Source organism: Elephas maximus, chromosome 23, assembly GCF_024166365.1.
Source record: "Elephas maximus indicus isolate mEleMax1 chromosome 23, mEleMax1 primary haplotype, whole genome shotgun sequence".
NCBI classification, from domain to species: Eukaryota; Metazoa; Chordata; class Mammalia; order Proboscidea; family Elephantidae; genus Elephas; species Elephas maximus.
In genome coordinates, this window is record NC_064841.1 from 78,702,082 (window position 1) to 78,722,615 (window position 20,534).

The 20,534-nt window shown below is 39.0% G+C and overlaps 1 protein-coding gene across 2 annotated transcripts in view; it reads right to left on the reverse strand.

Annotated features, from left to right (window-relative positions):
* The window catches only part of TUBGCP3 (tubulin gamma complex associated protein 3), a 117,642-nt gene that overhangs the window by 72,642 nt on the left and 24,466 nt on the right, over positions 1-20,534 (reverse strand). For both annotated transcript variants that reach the window (XM_049867179.1, XM_049867177.1), the window contains 6 exons: positions 18,003-18,175; positions 17,515-17,633; positions 16,615-16,740; positions 11,566-11,634; positions 10,184-10,316; positions 1,477-1,643 (listed from right to left, as the gene is read on the reverse strand). In XM_049867179.1, coding sequence (XP_049723136.1) covers positions 1,477-1,643; positions 10,184-10,316; positions 11,566-11,634; positions 16,615-16,740; positions 17,515-17,633; positions 18,003-18,175 — 787 coding nt within the window. The remainder of the gene's footprint in view (positions 1-1,476; positions 1,644-10,183; positions 10,317-11,565; positions 11,635-16,614; positions 16,741-17,514; positions 17,634-18,002; positions 18,176-20,534) is intronic.

A 20,534-nucleotide genomic window follows, 5' to 3' on the forward strand; every position in this document is an offset into this window, starting at 1 on the left:
ATGTTCATTGTAAGAATGTTAAAAACTAGAAAAAACTCAATTTTCTATCAATAAGAGCAGCTGAACAAAATTGGTTATGTCTACGGAGTGAAATAGCATGCAGTAATAAGATAAAACTATATATACTGTCATGGAAAGGGCTACAAAGTTGATAAAGTAATCATGCAAACTTGTGTGCATGTGTGATATGTGTAACACATTAATGGTGTGATGCTATTTGTGTTTCAAAAGCACATACTCACAAAATAATACCACATACAGTTCTGCTACAATCCTTGTTTTAAAAACATTTATTTGTTCCAGTACAATTAACACTTTAGGGAACAATGTGAGCTTAACACAAATTTCATATTTGCTTGTGTGCGATTTCCTCTATGAAACACAACAGGTGAAGGCAGGAAACCATACCCAGGTGAACCAAGCGCTTAGGAATACACCAAACATACCCACAGATACAAACCTCAAAATCTCCCCAAAAAACAAATAAAATAACCAAACCAAACCCATGGCCATTGAGTCGATTCCGATTCTGACTCATAGTGACCCTACAGGACAGAGCAGAGCTGCCCCATAGGGTTTCTTAGGAGCGGCTGGTGGATTCGAACTATTGACCTTTTGGTTAGCAGCCACAGCTCTTGACCTCAATTCATCGTGTGTGTTATCAGCCACATCCACCTACATCTGGTGTTACACCCCTTCGTCTGATTTCAAATAACTGTCCTTCCACTACTTCACGATAACTTGCAAGCTGAAACCCTTCCAAAGGCTACTTCCACAAGTAAGCATCAGGCTCTTCTCAGTAAAGCACCATATTTATTGCAGTATTTATGTATTTCTTAATATTTTCGCATGTGTAAAACCGTGCTGCCACTTTTATTAGGATCCTACCTTTCTACGTTTTTAATGTTACTGCCAGTTTTGGAGACTGGTGCCCATGACCCTACTTTTTGCCGTAAGCCCTGCAGTTTTTATTGCGTGATTTTGCATAGCAGTGATTTCTAGAAACACATATGCCATAAAGCATAATCGACTGTATTTTGTTACTACCTACACACACAAATAAAATTTTCTTTAAATATTTGAGCACCACAGTTTATCCGAGCGAGATACAAAGAAAGCACACAAAACAACGTAACACGTAATACTGTACTACAAAGAGAACGATACCAACATTCAGCAGGCCTAGTCCTTGCTTCGCCATCAACTTTCAAGTAAACCTGGACACGTCATTTGACCTTGCTGAGCCTCAGTTTTTCACTGTTAAAACTGAAATAATATTTTCCACTAACCAAAGATGGCTCTGCTATTAAATGAGTTAACTGGCTTTCGAAGCACTGTGGAAAATATGCATGCCATTTAAACGAAGTGTGACAGCACTACTGTCAAGAGATAAGTAACAATCAAAAAAACAAAAAGGAATAATTGAAGTTCCCGTGCTTTTTAAATCCAGGTCTAAAACATACAATTACTGCTCACCTCGTGGTACGTGTCCTCTAGCTCTCCATCATATATCCAGCGATAAAGAAAGTTGAGCACAGGATGCGACACCAGGTTAAGAATATTCTGCACTAGAGATCTCACATACGGATCTCCTGTTTTTGTGTATGCATGGACAGCTGATGCCAGCTCACCGCCTTTCCTACCTGGGGGAAGTGAAAAATAGATGAAAATTACACACATTTAAACTCACAATACGAACCAATAACTTAACAATAACGAGAGATTACAATGCACTTGAAGTCTGTCTGTTTTAATAGTTCATACCATTTTTCTGGACGCAGAAGCAGCAGAGAATACACACTAGATTAGGACTGAAGAGATTAAGACTCTAACACCTTGGCTTAGCATGAATGTAAGCAACCAATTCATCTGTTCGTTTTTGCTGAGGAGCTACTCAGTAGCAGAAAATATGATTCACTATATGATCTTTAATTGACATAGCTTTTCGCTGTTTTTGATTGACACGAATTAAGATTCACACTTTATTATGCACTCTAGTACACACAAACACACGAGTCACAAAGTAAACAAAAGCTTTTTGAGGAGGCAGGGCCAAGACGGCAGAATAGGCAGGCGCCTCCTGTGGTCCCTCTTACGACACAGAACCAAAGAAACAAGTGAATCGATTATGTATGACAATCTAGAAGCCCTGAACAGCAAAAACAAAGTTGAGGAATCAGACTGAGCAGCAGGGGGAAAAGAGACACTTCTGAAGCAGGAAAAAGTGCCAGACCTGGCCTAGATGGCACCCTACAGGATGGAATGCTTTGTGCACGCAGGCTGAAGCAAGCAGGAGCGTTAGGGATGCGTTTTTACCATGTTGGGAGAAACCGAGGAGCGGAGTCCACAAAGCCTCCGCAGCCGGGGGAAGCAGCGTTGGAGCTGCAAAAGTTAAGTGAAGTGTCTAACCTATCATGCCTCTGGGAAGTGCCTCTCTTGCCCTCACCAGCCTCCTCCCCATTCTGCGCTGGTGCTGGTCCAGAGTTCAGCAGTTGCTGTGTCCCCTGGGCAGGAAGTGGAAACCATCACACGGAGCCAGTCTCCCAGCTTTCGGGAGGGAACGAATAAACAAACGAACAAACAAAACAGGAAACCACCAGCTCCCCTAAACTGGGCCCTCAGGGCTAACCACGCCTAAACCAGCGTCATGGCTTTAAAAAATTGCCACATCCCCTAAGCCAGGAACGCAGGGCAGGCACTACCCCTTTCCCTAGGCACAGGCATGAGTGGTCCGCAGACTTCGAATGCCTTTCACCCCTGCCAAGACCTGTGTTGGCCCATTCAATAGCACAGGCCCTCGTTAGCACAGTACAGCAGGGTATACACCAGAAGCCTATTCTCAACTGCAACAGCCAAGGTAGAGTAGCAGATTCGTGACATTTGACATCACCTTGTCCATTAAGCAGGGTCCTCACTCACCCATATCAGAGGCCTGAGGACTGGCGGCTTCGCCCACTACAACTAGCCACCCACGATAGGGGTCCGAGAATAAGTGGTGCCTCATAGTCCTCATAGCCAACAGCGCTGGGTACCCAGAAACCAGCTGCAAAACCCACTCACCTATGTGCTCTAAGGGACAGGGACACACTTTCCACCCAGGCACTCAGGCAGCCGTCAGCCCCCTACCTTGTTCAGCACATAACCCCCTACTGCAGCCAGATACCTCTGCCTATTCCAATCACCTCTACATAGCCCTGCCCATCTAGGATGGCAGATGAGAGCCTGCACCACAACTCAGTGACCGAGGACATGGACACCCAAGCTGAATCCACACAAAAAAAGTAAACAGATGCCCCGGTTCAGATACCTAGTAGCAGCTCTAACCACCTGGTGACAGGACATGAGGGCTTTAAAGATGCCAATAATCAAAGTAGCTCCAGCATACTAAAACAAAACAAGAGGCGAGGACACAGTAAGCAAACATACAATAAATACATAAATAAATATAATAACTTATTGACGGCTAGGAGACAAGAGTCAACAACAAATCACGTAAGAGGCAGACCATGATGGCTCCAGCAAGCAAACAAAACAAAGAACCAGGAAACCTCCCAAAGGAATAGAAGGTCTTCGAGTTATTGGAGGTAGAATTCAAAAGACTACTATATAGAGCTCTTCAAGAGATCAGGAAGGAGATCAGGCAAAATGGAGACCGAAGAACACAGAGACAAAGCAACAGAGTTAATTTAGGATGGCTAAACCTGGTGGCATTGTGGTTAAGTGCTACGGCTGCTAACCCAAGGGTCGGTAGTTCGAATCCGCCAGGTGCTCCTTGGAAACTCTATGGGGCAGTTCTACTCTGTCCTATAGGGTCACTATGAGTTGGAATCGACTCAACGGCACTGGGTTATACACGAGCAAAATGACAAATTTCACAGGCTGCTAGAATCCAAGGGAGACAGCAAATAGAAATCCAAAAGATTAACAATAAAATTTCAGAATTAGACAAGTCAATAGAAAGTTATCGGAGCAGAACTGAAGCAATGGAAGTGAGAATTAGTGAGATTCGAGATAAAGCACTTGACACCAATTTATTTGAGGAAAAATCAGACAAAAAAATTTTTTAAAATGAAGAAACCCTAAGAATTATATGGGACTCTATCAAGAGTTCTTTTTTTTCTATCAAGAGGGATACCCTACAAGTGATTGGAGTATCAAAACACAGGGGCATAATGGAAAATACAGAGATAATTGAAGATTTGTTGGCAGAAAAATTCCCTGATCATAAAAAGATGAGAAGATATCTATCCAAGATGCTCATCAAGTCCCTCACAAGGTAGATCCCAAAAGAAAGTCACGAAGACATAACCAAATTTACCAAAATCAAAAATACAGAATTTTAAGAGCAGCTAGGGATAAACGGAAAGTCATCTACAAAGCACAGTGTATAAGACTAAGCTCTGACTACTCGGCAGAAACCATGCAGGCAAGAAGGCAACGGGATGACAGATATAAAGCCTTGAAGGAAAAAAACTGCCAGCCAAGAATTATGTATCCAACAAAACTGTCTCTCAAATACGAAGGCGAAATTACGGCATTTCCAGATAAAGAGAAGTTAAGGGAATTTGTACAGATCACATCAAAATTACAAGAAATATTAAAGGGAGTCCTCCAGTAAGACGATCAATAATATCAGATAACAGCCCAAGACTAGAACACAGGACAAAACCATCGGACACCAACCCAGATAAAGGAGTTACAAAACTAAAACACTGAAAAATAGGGAAACAGAGATATCAGTATGTAAAAGATGACAATATTAAAACAAAAAAGAGGGACTAAATAGCATAGTCATAAGACTTTCATATGGAAAGAAAGTCAAGGAGATGTCAAGAAATAAAAAATTGGCTTAAACTTAGAAAAATAGAGGTAAATTTTCAGGTAACCACAAAGAAAACTAAAAAACTTACACATCAAAATATAAAAGAAAAACATAAAGACTCAGCAAATACAAAATCAACAACAATGAAAAGACATAAAGAAAATGACTCAGCACAGAAAATTACGTGGAACAAAGAAACTGTCAACACCACAAAGAAGAAGAAGAAACACCCAAATGACAGCCCTGAACCCAACCCGTCAATAATTACACTGAATATAAAGAGGCTAAACGCACCAATAAAGAGACAGAGAGTGGCAGAATGAATTAAAACATACAATCCATCTGTATGCAAACTACAAGAGACATACCTTGGACTCAAAGACACAAACCAAAACTCGAAGGACAGGAAAAAATACATCAAGCAAACAACATCAAAAAAGAACAGGAGTGGCAATATTAATCACTGACAAAATAGACTTTGAAGCAAAATCCACCACAAAGGATAAAGAAGGACATTATATAATGATTAAAGGGTCAATACAACAGAAGGGCATAACCATAATAAATATTTACACACCCAATGACAGGGCTCCAAAATACATAAAACAAACTCCAACAGCACTGAAAAGAGAAATAGCTCCACAATAATAGTAGGAGACTTCAACACACCACTGTCGGTGAAGGACAGAACATCCAGAAAGAAGCTCGATAAAGACATGGAAGATCTAAATGCCACAATCAACCAACTTAATATCACAGACATAGACAGAACACTCTACCCAACAGCAGACAAGTATACTTTCTTTTCCAGCACACATGGAACATTCTCCAGAACAGACCACAGATTAGTCCACAAACCAAGCCTTCACAGAATCCAAAACATCAAAATATTACAAAGCATCTTTTCTGACCATAAAGCCATAAAAGTAGAAATCAGTAACACAAAAAGCAAGGAAGAAAAAAATCAAATACATGGAAACTGAACAACACCTTGCTCAAAAACTCCTGGACTACAGAAGAAAGCTAGGAAGGAATAAAGAAATTCATAGAATCAAATGAGAATGAAAACATACCCCACCAGAACCTCTGGGGCACAGCAAAAGCCATGCTTAGACGTCAAGTTACAGCAATAAATGCACACATCCAAGAAGAACAAAGGGCCAAAATCAAAACATTAACCCTGCAACTCAAACAGAAAGAGAGCGGTGAAAGAAGTCCTTGGGCACCAGAAGAAAGGAAATAATAAAAATTAGAGCAGAAATAAATGAAACAGAGAAAAGAAAATAACTGAAAGAGTCAATAAGACCAAAAGCCAGCTCTTCGAAAAGATCAACAAAATCAATAAGCCACTGGCCAAACTGACAAAAGAAAAATAGGAGACGAAACAAATAACCCCGAATAAGAAATGAGATAAGCAATATCACAACAGACCCAACTGAAATTAAAAGAATTATAGCAGAAATACTCTGAAAAACTGTACTCCAACAAATTTGAAAACTTAGAAGAAATGGACAAATCTCTAGGAATACACTACCTACCTAAACTAGCAAAAACTGAGGTAGAAAAACAAAATAAAACTATAACAAAATAAGAGATTGAAGAGGTAATAAAAACAACTCCCAACAAAAAAAGCCCTGGCCCTGACAGCTTCACTGGAGAGTTCTACCAAACTTTCAAAGAGTTAATACCAGTACTATCAAAGGCATTTCAGAGTACAGAAAAGGATGGAATACTCCCAAACTCATCCTGTGAAGCCACAATAACCCTGATACCGAAACCAGGTAAAGAAACCACAAAAAAGGAAAATTACAGATCAATATCCCTCAAGAACACAGACGCAAAAATCTGCAACAAAATTCTAACCAATAAAATTCAACAATGTATCAAAAAATAATTCATCATTACGAAGTGGGTTTCATACCAGGTAAGCAGGGATGGTTCAACATTAGAAAAATAATCCATCACATAAATAAAGCAAGATAAGAACCACATGAATCTTATCAATTGATGCAGAAAAGGCATTTGACAAAGTCCAACACCCATTCATGATAAAAACTCTCAGCAAAATAGGAATAGAAGGGAAATTCCTTGATATAATAAAGGGTATTTATACAAAGCCAACAGCCAACATCATCCTAAATGGAGAGTCTGAAAGCATTCTCCTTGAGAACAGGAACCTGAATAGGATGCCCTTTATCACCACTTTTATTCAACATTGTGCTGGAGGTCCTATTCAGAGCAGTAAGGCAAGAAGAAATAAAGGGCATCCAAATTGTTAAGGAAGAAGCACAAGTGTCCCTATTTGCAGATGATATGATCTTACACACAGAAAACCCCAAAGAATTCACAAGAGAACTACTGGAACTAATAAAAGAGTTCAGCAAAGTATCAGGATACAAGAGGAACATATAAAACTCAGTTGGATTCCTAAATGCCAACAAAGAAAACTTTGAAAGGAAATCACCAAATCAGTACCATTTACAATAGCCCCTAAGAAGATAATACAGGAATAAATCTAGCCAGAGACATAAAAGACCTATACAAAGAAAACTATAATATAAGACACTAGTGCAAGAAACCAAAGGAGACCTAAGTGGAAAAATATACCTTGCTCATACACAGGGCAGACTCAACACTGTAAAAACGTCAGTTCTACCCAAAGCAACCTACAGACACAATTGCAATCCCAATCCAAATTCCAACAACATTTTTTAACAAGACAGAGAAACAAATAACCAACTTCATATGGAAAGGGAAGAGGCCCTGATAAGTAAAGCATTACTGAAGAAGAACAAAGTGGGAAGCCTCACACTACCTGATGTTAGAACCTATTATACCACCACGGTAGTCAAAACAGCCTGGTACTGGTACAACAACAGATACATAGACCAATGGAACAGAATTGAGAATCCAGACATAAATTCATCCACCTATGAGCAGCTGATATTTGACAAAGGCCCAAAGTCTGTTAAATGAGGAAAAGATAGTCTCTTTAACAAATGGTGCTGGCATAAACAGATATCCATCTGCAAAAAAAATGAAACAAGACCCACACCTCACACCATGTACAAAAACTAACTCAAAATGTATCAAAGGCCTAAATATAAAATCTAAAACAATAAAGATCATGGAAGAAAAAATGGGACAATGCTAGGAGGCATAATACATGGCATAAACAGTATACAAATCATTACTAACAATGCACAAACACTAGAAGAGAAACTAGATAATTTGGAGTTTCTAAAAACCAAACATTCATGTTCATCAAAGACTTCACCAAAAGACTAAAAAGACTACCTACAGACTGGGAAAAAAAATTTTGGCTATGACATATCCAACAGGGGTCTAATCTCTAAAATCTATGAGATACTACAACACCTCAACAACAAAACGACAAATAACCCAATTAAAAAATGGGCAAAGGACATGAACAGACACTTCACCAAAGAAGACATTCAGACAGCTAACAGATACATGAGGAAATGCTCACAATCATTAGCCACTAGAGAAATGCAAATCAAAACTACAATGAGATACCATCTCATTCAAACAAGGATAGCGTTAATCCAAAAAACACAAAATAATAAATGTTGGAGAGGTTGTGGAGAGACTGGGACACTTATACACCGCTGGTGAAAATGTAAAATGGTACAACCACTTTGGAAATTGATTTGGCGCTTCCTTAAAAAGCTAGAAACAGAAGTACCACGGGATCCAGCAATCCCACTCCTTGGAATATATCCTAGAGAAGAGCCGTCACACAAACAGATATATGCACACCCATGTTCACTGCAGCACTGTTCACAATAGCAAGAGGATGGAAACAACCTAGGTGTCCCGTTAACAGATGAATGGATAAACAAATTATGGTATACACACACAATGGAAGACTAGACATCAATAAAGAATGATGAAGATTTCACGAAATATCTCACAACATGGACGAATCTGGAGGGCAATATGCTGCGTGAAATTAGTCAGTCGCAAAAGGAGAAACGTTGTATGAGACCACTATTTTAAGAACTCAAGGTTTAAACAGAAGAAAGCATTCTTTGATGGTTACAAGGATGGGGAGGGAGGTGGAATTCACTAACTAGATATAGATGAGAATCATCTTAGATGAAGGGAAAGACAACACACAATTCAGGGGAAGTCAGCACAACTGGACTAACCCAAAAGCTAAGAAGTTTCCTGAACACAACTAATCACTTTGAGGGACAGAGTAGCTGGGGCTGGAGTCTGGGAACAATGGTTTCCGGGGACGTCTAGGTCAACTGGCATAATAAAGTTTATTAAGATAAAAGGTTGACATGATCTAATTTTAATAAGATTCTTCTGGCATGTGCACACAACGAAGGTGCATAAGACCGAAGACAGAAAAATCAGAGAGTTATTAAAATAGTACGTGAGGAGAAGATACCAAAAGGGTATGGACTAAAAGTGTTGGGGGGGAGGTAGAGATCTGAGACGTGAAGGAGTTGGAAGTAATAGGGTTTCAGTGGCTAACTAGATATTCAACCAGAAGGGGAACTGAGATGAATATAAGAGTCTGGTGGGAATACAATTATGGGAGAGTGCCAGTAATTGGAGAAAAGGAAAATGTTTATTGTTTGGCTTATTTCTTTTCTGAGGCGAAGTTCCAGAGCTAGGAGGAGGCAGGGCATGGATGGCATGATGCTGAACTTGGTTTTAGATATGATGACTTTCAAGTCCGTGTGAATCATCCAGTAAAGATGATGGTAGCAGACACTTACTGAGCTCTCACTGTGTATCAGACTATTTGCTTTTTATATCTCATTCAGTCCTCATAACAAGCCTATGAGATAACTATTATTAGTATTCCAGTGTTACACTTGAGAAAGAGAACATAACACAAACACTGAGAAAAATTACTCAGAGGGCAACTAGAAATACAGGCCCAGAGCTCAGAGGAGTTGTAAGCTAGACTTGCAAAAAATGGGAATTTTTAAGATATGTATGGTAAACTTAGACATATAACCTTATGAGGAATGAAACCCTAGGAAATGCTATTAAAAGGCAAATAACAGAGAAATACAGGTTAAAAAAATCAGTTATAGCACCAAGGATCACAAAAGAGAAAAAAATTTAAAAGCTAAACACTCATTTCTTCATTTCAATGAAATCTTTAGCTTCTACGAATATAAATATTGGACCATATTGGCAACTTATTTTTCCTGTAAGTTCGTATCAATTAATTTGCATTCAATCAACATACCTGGGGTCAATAAAAACATAAAAAACACAGAGGGGTACAAAAACAGAAGTAGATGGTATTCTTTAAGAGCTGTTTTGAAATAAAGCAAGTCCATGAGGCACAAGAAATAAAAAATTAAAAATGACCTTGACAGTGATCAACCAGGGCTGCAAGTGTCTTCAGTCTTATTTTAGGATCGTATGTCCAAACCAGGAGGCGCCGAAGTGTTAAGCTACTCTCAAGTCCCATATTTACACCCTGATCATCCTCTAATTGCAGCTGAAAAACAATAACATGTTTAAGTACAAATAACTAAATACATCACATCATGCCTTAATCCACATAAAATGAATACGGGGAAGTGACTTCTTTTGAAAATGAAGTAAAAGGTCCCCTTTGTGAGAATAATAGTTCTTTCAAGCTACATGTGATCTCTTTAAATAACAGAAAGAACCTGGAAAGCTAGCAAATTAATTATCTCTAGGGTACACTAAAACTTGGCGGATATGTATACCTTACAACCAATATTAGCAAAAAGATTTTTACACTTTAAAAGTCATGTATGATGGGAGGGGAGGAGTGGGAACAGAAAAACACTTAATAGACAACAGATAAGTAATAACTCTAGTGAAGGGTAAGACAGTACACAGTACTGGGGAAGCCAGCACAACATGTACAAGGTAAGGTCATGGAAGCTCCACAGATACATCCAAACTCCCTGAGGCACAGATCTACTGGGCTGAGGGCTGTGGGGACCATGGCCTTGGGGAACATCTAGTTCAACAGGCATATCATAGTTTATAGAGAATATGTTCTATATTCTACCTTGGTGAGTAGCGTCAGGGGCCCTAAAAGCCTGTGAGTGGCCATCTAAGATACTCCACTGGTCTCACCCCTTCGGGAGCAAGGTAGGATGAAGGAAACTAAATACACAAGGGAAAAACGGCCTAATGGACCACAACCACCGTGGCCTCCACAAGGCTAAGTTCAGTACAACTAGATGGTGCCTGGCTACCACCACTGACTGCTCTGACAGGGATCACAAAAGAGGGTCCCGGACAGAGCTGGAGAAAAATGTAGGAAAAAACTCCAACTCACAAAAAAAGACCAGACACTGGCCTGAGAGAGACTGGAGAAACCCTGAGAGTATGGCCCCCAGATAACCTTTTAGCTCAGTAATAAAGTCATTCCTGAGGTTCAACCTTCAGCCAAAGATCAGACAGGCGCATAAAACAAAACGGGACTAAAGGGCACACCAGCCCAGGGGGAAGGACTAGAAGGCAGGAGGAGACAGGAAAGCTGGTAATGGGGAACCCAAAGTCTAGAAGGGACAGTGCTGACATGCAGTGGCATTGTTAATCGATGTCGTAAAACAATGTACTGTTTAATGAGAAGCTAGTTTGTTCTGTAAACCTTCATCTAAAGTGCAATTAAAAAATGTATGAAGAAACTTAAAATATTCTATATAACTATAATTTCTGTACTACTAGAAACTATGAATAAATTAAAATAGAAACGAAATATTTACCTGTGAATGTAAAACAGAGAGCAATCGGTAGTACTCTTTGAGTTCCTGGTGCAAGGCAACACAAAAGCTCTGTACAGGAAGGATAAGTATATTTAAACTACAACAGATTCAGTATACATCAGCTCATTTTAGGAGTAAAGGCAAACTACTTTTAAATTAAAAGTTCAGCATGATTAAAATTCTGATTTTCTCAATGATCCCTTCCTCTAGCAATTTTAATCACAATATATATTTTAATAATGTTAAGAAAGTGTTGTCCCTTAGTATAAAAACCAAGAAAGAAATGAAGAAAATATAGTATGTTTTTCATAAAGCTAAAAGTGTACGTACTTCAGAGAATTACTCTTTAAGATTATGTCCCCTTTAATTTTTTTAGAGTTAAAATGTAATTTTCTTTAATGTTCTTAGTTGGCAAAATTTAAAAATTGGCAACTGTACGTCAATTCCACCACCCAGGGTTTTTTTTTTTTTTTTGGTTTGTCTGTACCTCTCTCTTTGCCCCCCTATGTTACTAAAAACATCTTCATACATCTTAATAAATTCCAATCTCAAGAACTGAAAAGGTTATCGAATTAAAATGACAGTATCCAAAGCTACAAGATGTACTTTTACAGACCAGGATTACTCCTGTGATAAAAACTTCCTGGTATAAACTTTAGGATATAAATTAAAAAATATTCAGTGGAAATGTTTTGTTTCTGAGATAGCCTACGATAGATATAGCCTGCTAAAGATAAAATTTGTTATCCTTAAATAACTATGCAAGGTCTATTACTTTTCTTTTTATTTAAATCACTCTATTAATCAATCTTATTAGCTATAAAATGAACATAAAGCACACTAAATTTGCAGACTCAGAGAAACTACTTCACAACGGGATTTGCAATGTAATGTCCCGGGTTTTGGAACCAGAGAGACAGTGCGTGAAATCCTGCGCTCCTACTAGATGTATGGCTTTGGGCAAGTCACTCAGTATCTCTGAGCTTTGGTTGCCTCGTTTAAATGAGGAGGACGAGAGTGGTTAAGGAATAACTGATATAATGTAAGCTAAGAATCTGACACAGAGCTGGCACAGGAGGTGCTTATTAAATTTTAGGTCACTTTTCTAAAGTAAGATTCATCGGGAGAACAATGTGGGATATTTTCAGGCATAGTATTACTTTTTACATAAAGCAGACACACATACACACACAAATAAACATTTAAAAAAAGATGATTATTAGCATCATATCTTCATCTGTCATGTAGCATACAAATATAAACAAGTCAGCTTATGACTATTCTACCACCAAAATAATGCAATTACACTGTGTATTTCAGTACCTTACGTATTCAAGATGAAAGATTTTTAGTTGGCTGAAGCTGTTTCTACCTTGGTTTATTAGAAAGCACGTGTAAGTTTCATACTCAGGAAACAGTATCTCCCTTCATAAATGGGATTTTGTTCCACTGGTAACTCTAGAGCCAGGCACCCTAACAGTGAAAGGCAATGCTATTAATAATGGCCCTGGGACAACAGGCATAAATCAGGAGCATGGCCGGCTAACTAGGACATAGGACCACCCCATCTACAGCATTCAGAGAGTCTCTGAATAAGATAAATAATCTATTCTTTAGCAATTAGATATTACTTAAAAGAAAAAAAAAGTTGCCATTGAGTTGATTCTGACTCAGAGCAACCTCATGCATGTGAGAGTAGAACTGTGCTCCGTAAGCTTTTCGATGGCTGGTTTTTCAGAAGTAGATTACACCTTTCTTTCGAGTTACATCTGTGTAGATGTGAACCACCAACCTTTCAACCAGCAGCTGAGTTCATTAACTATTTGCACCGTCCAAAGGCTCCGAATCAATATTCCAAAGCAATTATTTTAAATAACAGGAAATGGAAGTAGAATGGGAGGAGAACTAGAAGTTATAAATCACATTATTTTTCAGAGGAACTTGGAAAAAATCAATTAGCCTTCCTGTGGTTCGATTTTTACATCTATAAAATGAGCATAATTAATTAACACTTGCTCTGATAATAATTTTAAAGGGTTCGCATGAAAACCAGATAAGAATGTAGGAGAAAAGAGTTTAAAGTACAGCAATATGTAATACTATACAATACGACTATGGTGATTATCGATCAATTTGCAGGAATAAAATATCTATGTAATAGTTTAGTTTTCCTGTTTTCATTTAGTGCTTCTTTTGCTTCACGTCTAATAAATTAATTAGGATGTATCAGCAGAATCTGTACTTCACACAGAATTATATAATCAAAGACATGATAAACGGTTCCCTTTGGAAAAAGGGACGAGGCTGGGACAAGGCTCACAGAAATCGCAAGCTGCTGCTGGAAGGGGCAGCAAGTAAATTTCACCCAGCTTGTGAATGCCGCTCAATTTGTCGGGCCCCATCCTAAAAAGGCTTCAAGAGCAGAGTAGTCTCTGCCATTAAAGTGAGAGGGGAGAGCGGTGCACGCCTACAGGAATTTGGCATTGCTGATCTAACAATTCATCGCATTGGTGAATATTACAAATAGAGAGCAGTGCTAGGCACTGTACCAACAGCTTTACATGCATTCTCCCTTAACCCTCAAAACCTTGTGGAATAGACAGTCTCATCATCTCCATCCACATGTGAAAACACTAAGGTCAACAAAAGGTAATCTGTGCAAGATAACATAACTACTAAAGAGTGAAACAAGATTTGAATCCTAGGCTGTCTAACTTCAAAGTCACGCTCACAATCACTAGCCATACTGCTATGTCTACGCTTGAAACATAGTTTATTTGTGACTCACATTCTAATTTTTTGGAAATGCCACCGGCAATGCTTAGCACTCAAGAACCAACGTGAAGACTAAATTATGTGCCATTCAAAGGGGTTAGGACTCCACAAACTTCATTTCTCTGTCATCAGCTGCTCCCTGTTAGGCTCTAAAGGCACGAGAGGAGAAGAGAACAGCTCCTTCCCGATGGCTGCTGTTCCTACAGGCACTGGCTCGTCAGACCAGCATCAACACCTGGTTCCAGTCTCTAGCTTCTTTGAGCATTCCCAAAACCAGTCTCACTGTGCTGTCAGAGGTATGGTAGCAGCTCACAGGCCTGTGTCTCATCAGGACCCCTCCAAGCACCTGAGGTACAACAGCACCTGGACAAGGTCCTTGTCTTAGTTAGCTAGTGCTACTATAACAGAAATACCACAAGTGGGTGGCTTGAACAAGCAGAAATTTATTTCCTCACAGTTTAGGAGGCCAGAAGTCTGAATTCAGGGTGCCGGCTCCAGGGGAAGGCTTTCTCTCTCTGTGGAGGAAGGTCCTTGTTTCTTTTGAGTTTCTGCTGCTGGGCGATTTTCATGTGGCTTAGCATCTCTCTTCCCCCATCTCTGCTTCCTAGCTTGCTTGTTTAATCTCTTTTATATCTCAGAAGAGATTGACTCAAGATATACCCTACACTTTTAATCCTGCCTCACTAACAAAGACAACCCATTCAGAAATGAGATAATAACTATAGACATACAGGTTAGGATTTACAACACATATGAACAAGTAATTTCTTTTATAAGGAACAGCACAAAACTGGTTTCTATGACCAAAAAAACCAAACCCGCTGCCGTCAAGTCCATTCCAACTCAGAGTGACCTTACAGGACAGAGAGAACTGCCCCACAGAGTTTCCAAGGAGCACCTGGTGGATTCAAACTGCCAACCTTTCAGTTATCAGCCCTAGCTCTTAAGCACCATGCCACCAGGGTTTCCTAGAAGGCAGATGTTAAAGATGTCCCAAATATCCAACTTTTCCAAGCTGCTGTACCACTCCACTATCTCTAACATCAACTATTCTCTCTCTCCTAATTCAGCACAATGTCTCATAGAACTCACGGACCTTATAAAAAAGGAAATGGCTCACGCAGCTGTGGAGGCTGGCAAGTCCCAAATTCCATCTGTATAGTCTCTGGTTATGTTGTTTAAAACAGGTATTTGCAGTGAAAAGATTGTTGATTTTGCAAAATTCTATCATGGGATCTCCAGCATCATTTCTATCACCAAAGCCGTATTTTCCAACTACCGATCCTTCTTCTTTGTTAACAATTTTCCAATTCCAATCACCAGTAATTTTATCAATGCATCCTGACTGCATGTTCGATCAATTTCAGACTGCAGAAGTTGGTAAAAATCTAGGGGAAGGCTTTCTCTCTCTGTCAGCTGAGAAAAGGAAGAAAGTCCTTGTCTCTTCTGACCTTCTGCCCCGGGGCAATCTTCATGTGACCTGGCATCTCTCTTCCCCCATCTCCCAGCCTGCTTGTTTAATCTATTTCATATCTCAAGAGACTGAGTGAAGATACACCCTACACTAATCTAGCCTCATTAACATAACAAAGACAATGCATTGACAAATGGGATTATAACCATAGGCATAAACCCACTGCCATTCCAGTCAATTCTGACTCAGAGACCTTAGGATTTACAACACATATTTTTGGTGGGGGGAGGGGAGGAACCCTGGAGTCATAGTGGTTAAGAGCTATGGCTGCTAACCAAAAGGTGAGCAGTTAGAATCTACCAGGTGCTCCTTGGAAACCCTATGGGGCAGTTCTACTCTGTCCTATAGGGTCGCTATGAGTCGGAATCAACTCAACCGCCATGGGTTTTTGTTTTTTTTTTTTTCCTTTGAGGGGACACAATTCAATTCATAACAGTCCCCTTCTCAGAAAACTGAGTCTGCTGGAAGCCCCTCCACCAGGCTTTTGGTTTCTGATAATCGCAATCTCTTATATTTGTTTCCCAGTCACAACCTCTGTGTTATTCACCGTTCCCTTTTGCTTTCACAGTCCTCCAACAGCTACTTAAACAATTTGCTATTTTAGATTATCTTTGTTCATATCTACTGTGGTTTCTATTTCCTTGGGTGCATCCTGACTGATAACAGCAGTCTATGATCAAAGCTTCTCTTGTTAAAAAGAACCCTCTTAAAAATTATGTTCTCAGTAAGAGTTGAAGCAGACTACATGTTTCCCAAAGTGAACTGCATCCCAAATGTTCTTCCCTTAATAGTGAACATACCTGACCTACAAGTCCAAATGAGCGGTCTAAACTCCTGTGGTCAATGTATTTTCTGATTTTATTATGTAACCATCCCAGCTCAGCAAGTCTGATTGTCGTATCTCTCAAAGATTTGTTTAGGTTTGCCTAAAAAGTAAATATATCCAGAGTCAAAAATTACATATCAACACTAGAATTTTAATTATTACTTTTCATAACCCATTTCACTTTAAATACTGTAATTCCTACTTCAACATGTGCAAGTTAAAACTAATATACATCATCTTTAAGAGTGAAAACAATGAGAAGGGAAACAAGAAAACATCAGCTGACAGGCAAGGATTTAAAACAGTCCGAAGTAAACGTTACAACTTCTGCGAAGTCACTCCCTGAAGAGTGACTTACCCAAGATCTACAATTTCTCCTTATTAAGGCACAGTCTGTGACCCTGAATTTGAGAAACGAGCTAAGAGTCATGGTAAAACACTACATAAAAACACAAAGAGGTTGTGGCAAGTGCAGTTTCTTCATTTCTGTTTCTGGAAGATGAAAACAAAAACAAAGACACCTTATCTGGTATTCTGTGTCAATGGCAAAGACACCAACTTGTAGGTACCTCTGAGATTACCGTAAGAGTATGCAAAAATAATCTATAAACGGCAGAGGTATCAGTGCCTACAAGGAAAACATAAATGGAAAAGGAACCACACACTGATTACAAAAAGCATTCCAGTAACAAAATTACACAAGCCACAAACTAGACTAAGAAATATAAACCAGAATTTAACAGTGCAGCTTGAATGGCATGCCCCATTTTGTAAATCGAGCCCTCGTTACCGTAATAACATCTGACAAATTAACAGCTCCCTGGTCTTAATGATATTTTTAAAAAATATCTCAAACTGTACTTTGATACTATACCTTTCCTTCTGCTTTATAACAATTTTCAGTATTGCTCATTTTGATGATTTTGCCATCTATGCCCTGGAAGACATACAAAATGTCTCTGACAAGGGCTGCTTCGGTAATTTCCACAGTGCCTACATAATGATTTTAAAAAGAGAATAATTACTAAACATTTTAGGATGAAACAAATTTTATGAAACAATTAGCTTTTGATTACATAGTAAGAAACCACTAAAAGGTTTTAATGGAGCTCCGGTGGAGTAGTAGTTAAGAGCATGGATGCTAACAAAAAGGTTGGCAGTTCGAATCCACCAGCCGCTCCCTGGAAGCCCTATGGGGAAGTTCTACTCTGTCCTATAACGTTGCTATGAGTTGGAATTAACCCAACAGCAATGGGTTCAAAAGGTTTTAAGTGGGGATTCCTTGATCAGTATTTTAAAATAAAGGAAGCATGAATTCTAAATGTTCAAAGAAAAGCTATTTTACAATATACCCTTACTCACCACTTGAATCCCCTTCTCTCCTTGACCTCGTCATGTTGCGAGAAACAGCGTTTGGGATACCTTTGGAGGTAGTGGTTTGTAAAGAAGGCTGGTTTGCAGTTAAAGTCCATGCAAGACGTGACCCCAACTGCTGTCGAAGGCAATCTCCTACTCCTGGAGCTTGATGAGACTGTCTAATAGAATGAAATACCATTTTATATCTCTAAACAACCATACTATTCATTGAAAACACAACAAGAGTGTCTAGAAAGTTTTCTTTATATTACTATGCTGAATTACACAAATACATAAATCTGAAATAGGTGATACAATACTTTACCCTAACCAAATAGTTTATAAAAACAATCAGCTTTACATCCCTTAAACTCTTCCAGCCTCCTTGAAATCCTTAGCCTAACACTCAAACTGAACATCTTAGTCTCCACCTTTCTTAAGTGCTAAGTTGGATTCGTTCAACTAAGACACTGGGCTCAAGAGAGCTGAGAATCATCTTACTGCCACTCCTATCATATTTCTCATCATAAAAACCAAAGTCTATTGGACTTTGCTTTACAACTACCTAATACACATCACTCACACCTACAAGCACTTTGAAAAAACACACCACTAATTCTAACTTCAAAATTAACACCTATCATGTACTAAACATTTACTGAGCAGAAACCAAACCAAACCCATTGCCATCGAGTCAATTTCAACTCCTAGGGACCCTATAGGACACAGCAGAACTGCCCCATAGGGATTCCAAGGAACAGCTGGTGAATTCAAACTGCTGACCTTTTGGTTAGCAGCCGAGCTCTTAACTACGGCGCCACCAGGGCTCCTTACTGAGCAGAGGAGTTAAAAAGCCTCTCTAAGACTACTCCTCTTCCCTATCCTCAGCTGTCAGTGTGAAAGAAATACTGTAATTTTCAACCGGTTTTTTAAAATGTACAAACACATAAAACGTAAGTCAAAAGCACATCCCACATGAAGACAGCCTCCTTCCAGTGATTCTGAGAATATGTTAAAGACGCCTGAAAATCCAAGAGCCTGACAGCTATAAGCATTTCTAATACGCTTCGACAAATGTAACAGAAATATCACTTCCTGTGACTACAAAACATAAAAATAAGAACCTCAACTGTACCTACTGCTTCTGAGTAGAAGAACTTGTGCAATATTAGAGGGTCCTTCTATAATCTGATAGCGAAGGGAGAGAGGAGAGGAGAAAAAACTGAAGCAGCCTTTTTTTTCCCTTATTTTTTAATGGGAAAAAAAAAAAAGTCCACAAAAACCTTTAGATATAAAAAGCCTTTAGATATAGTTACAAATTTAAGGGAATGATCCTAAAAGACCTTTTCATTTCAAGGTTCTCTATACAGCCTTTTTTTTTTTTTATCATTACTAAAATTAATCCATTCAAATCCTAAATTGTAAATGCCAGTTGACTCTTTTAGCCAGAATGAGCCTTAAATTTGCAGACTACCACTTCTGAACACTTCACAGGTTGCCTTTAGAGACCACCAGACCTCTTTTATAACCAATGTGTGTTATACACACATTCTATTTTCCGATATCTTGAACACAATTTGATTAAATCACCAGACGATTTACAACTGTGTTCTATCCACACAGCAGACATCGTTTATCCGATGCTGAACCCTTGGCCACTATTCTTCTGGAAAAACATTCACTTCACGATAATCTGATTTCATGTGGTTTCCGGGAATGTAGTGGGGCGAAAAGCAGAGCCACCTGTGTATCTACACATAGAAATGTACATGTAAAAAGACCAAGTTCTAAAGGTCCGTAATCATGACGGGCACGTGCTTTATTCTCAACCATCAATTCTGTATTTCCTCAGAACACAGCCAGATGTGACAGCACGTTAGACTACAAAGCACGGGACACTGAGCTGTGCGTTCCTGAAATCCATCATCTCAATCCACATGCACTAAGATACCGTAATTCTCAGTTTAAAGATCTCAGTCCTTCAGGGTAAGATAGCTTTAAAGCAAAACCCATTGCTGTGGAGTCGATTCCAACCCACAACGACCCTACAGGACTGAGCAGAACTGGCCCATAGGGTTTCCAAGAGCAGCTGGTAGATGTGAACTACCAATCTTTTGGTGAGCAGCCAAGCTCTTAACCACTGCACCACCAGGGTTCCAAGACAGCTTTACTTGGTAATTATTTTTTTTTTTTAATTTTTAATGAGAAAAACACATCGATGAAGAGAACAATACTCAATGAGAATAATACAGTAAGAGAAATGAGAATCGGTTACCCTCAGATAAAAGGCTGTGAACAGTACACTTGTGAACCACATCCTTTATTAATGTGCATTTTCATTAATAGGTTAAGAGTTAATGAAAAATCTTTACAATCAACTATGATTAAAAAATGGAAAAAATTCTCCTTTATAAGACAGTTTTAAGGAAGATTAAGATCCTAAGACAAATCACACCTAACCCGGCACCTGGAACACCACTTGACACATATGAGGAACTAAAGATGCTTTTAACAAACACAAAATGCCTTCCTAAAAGT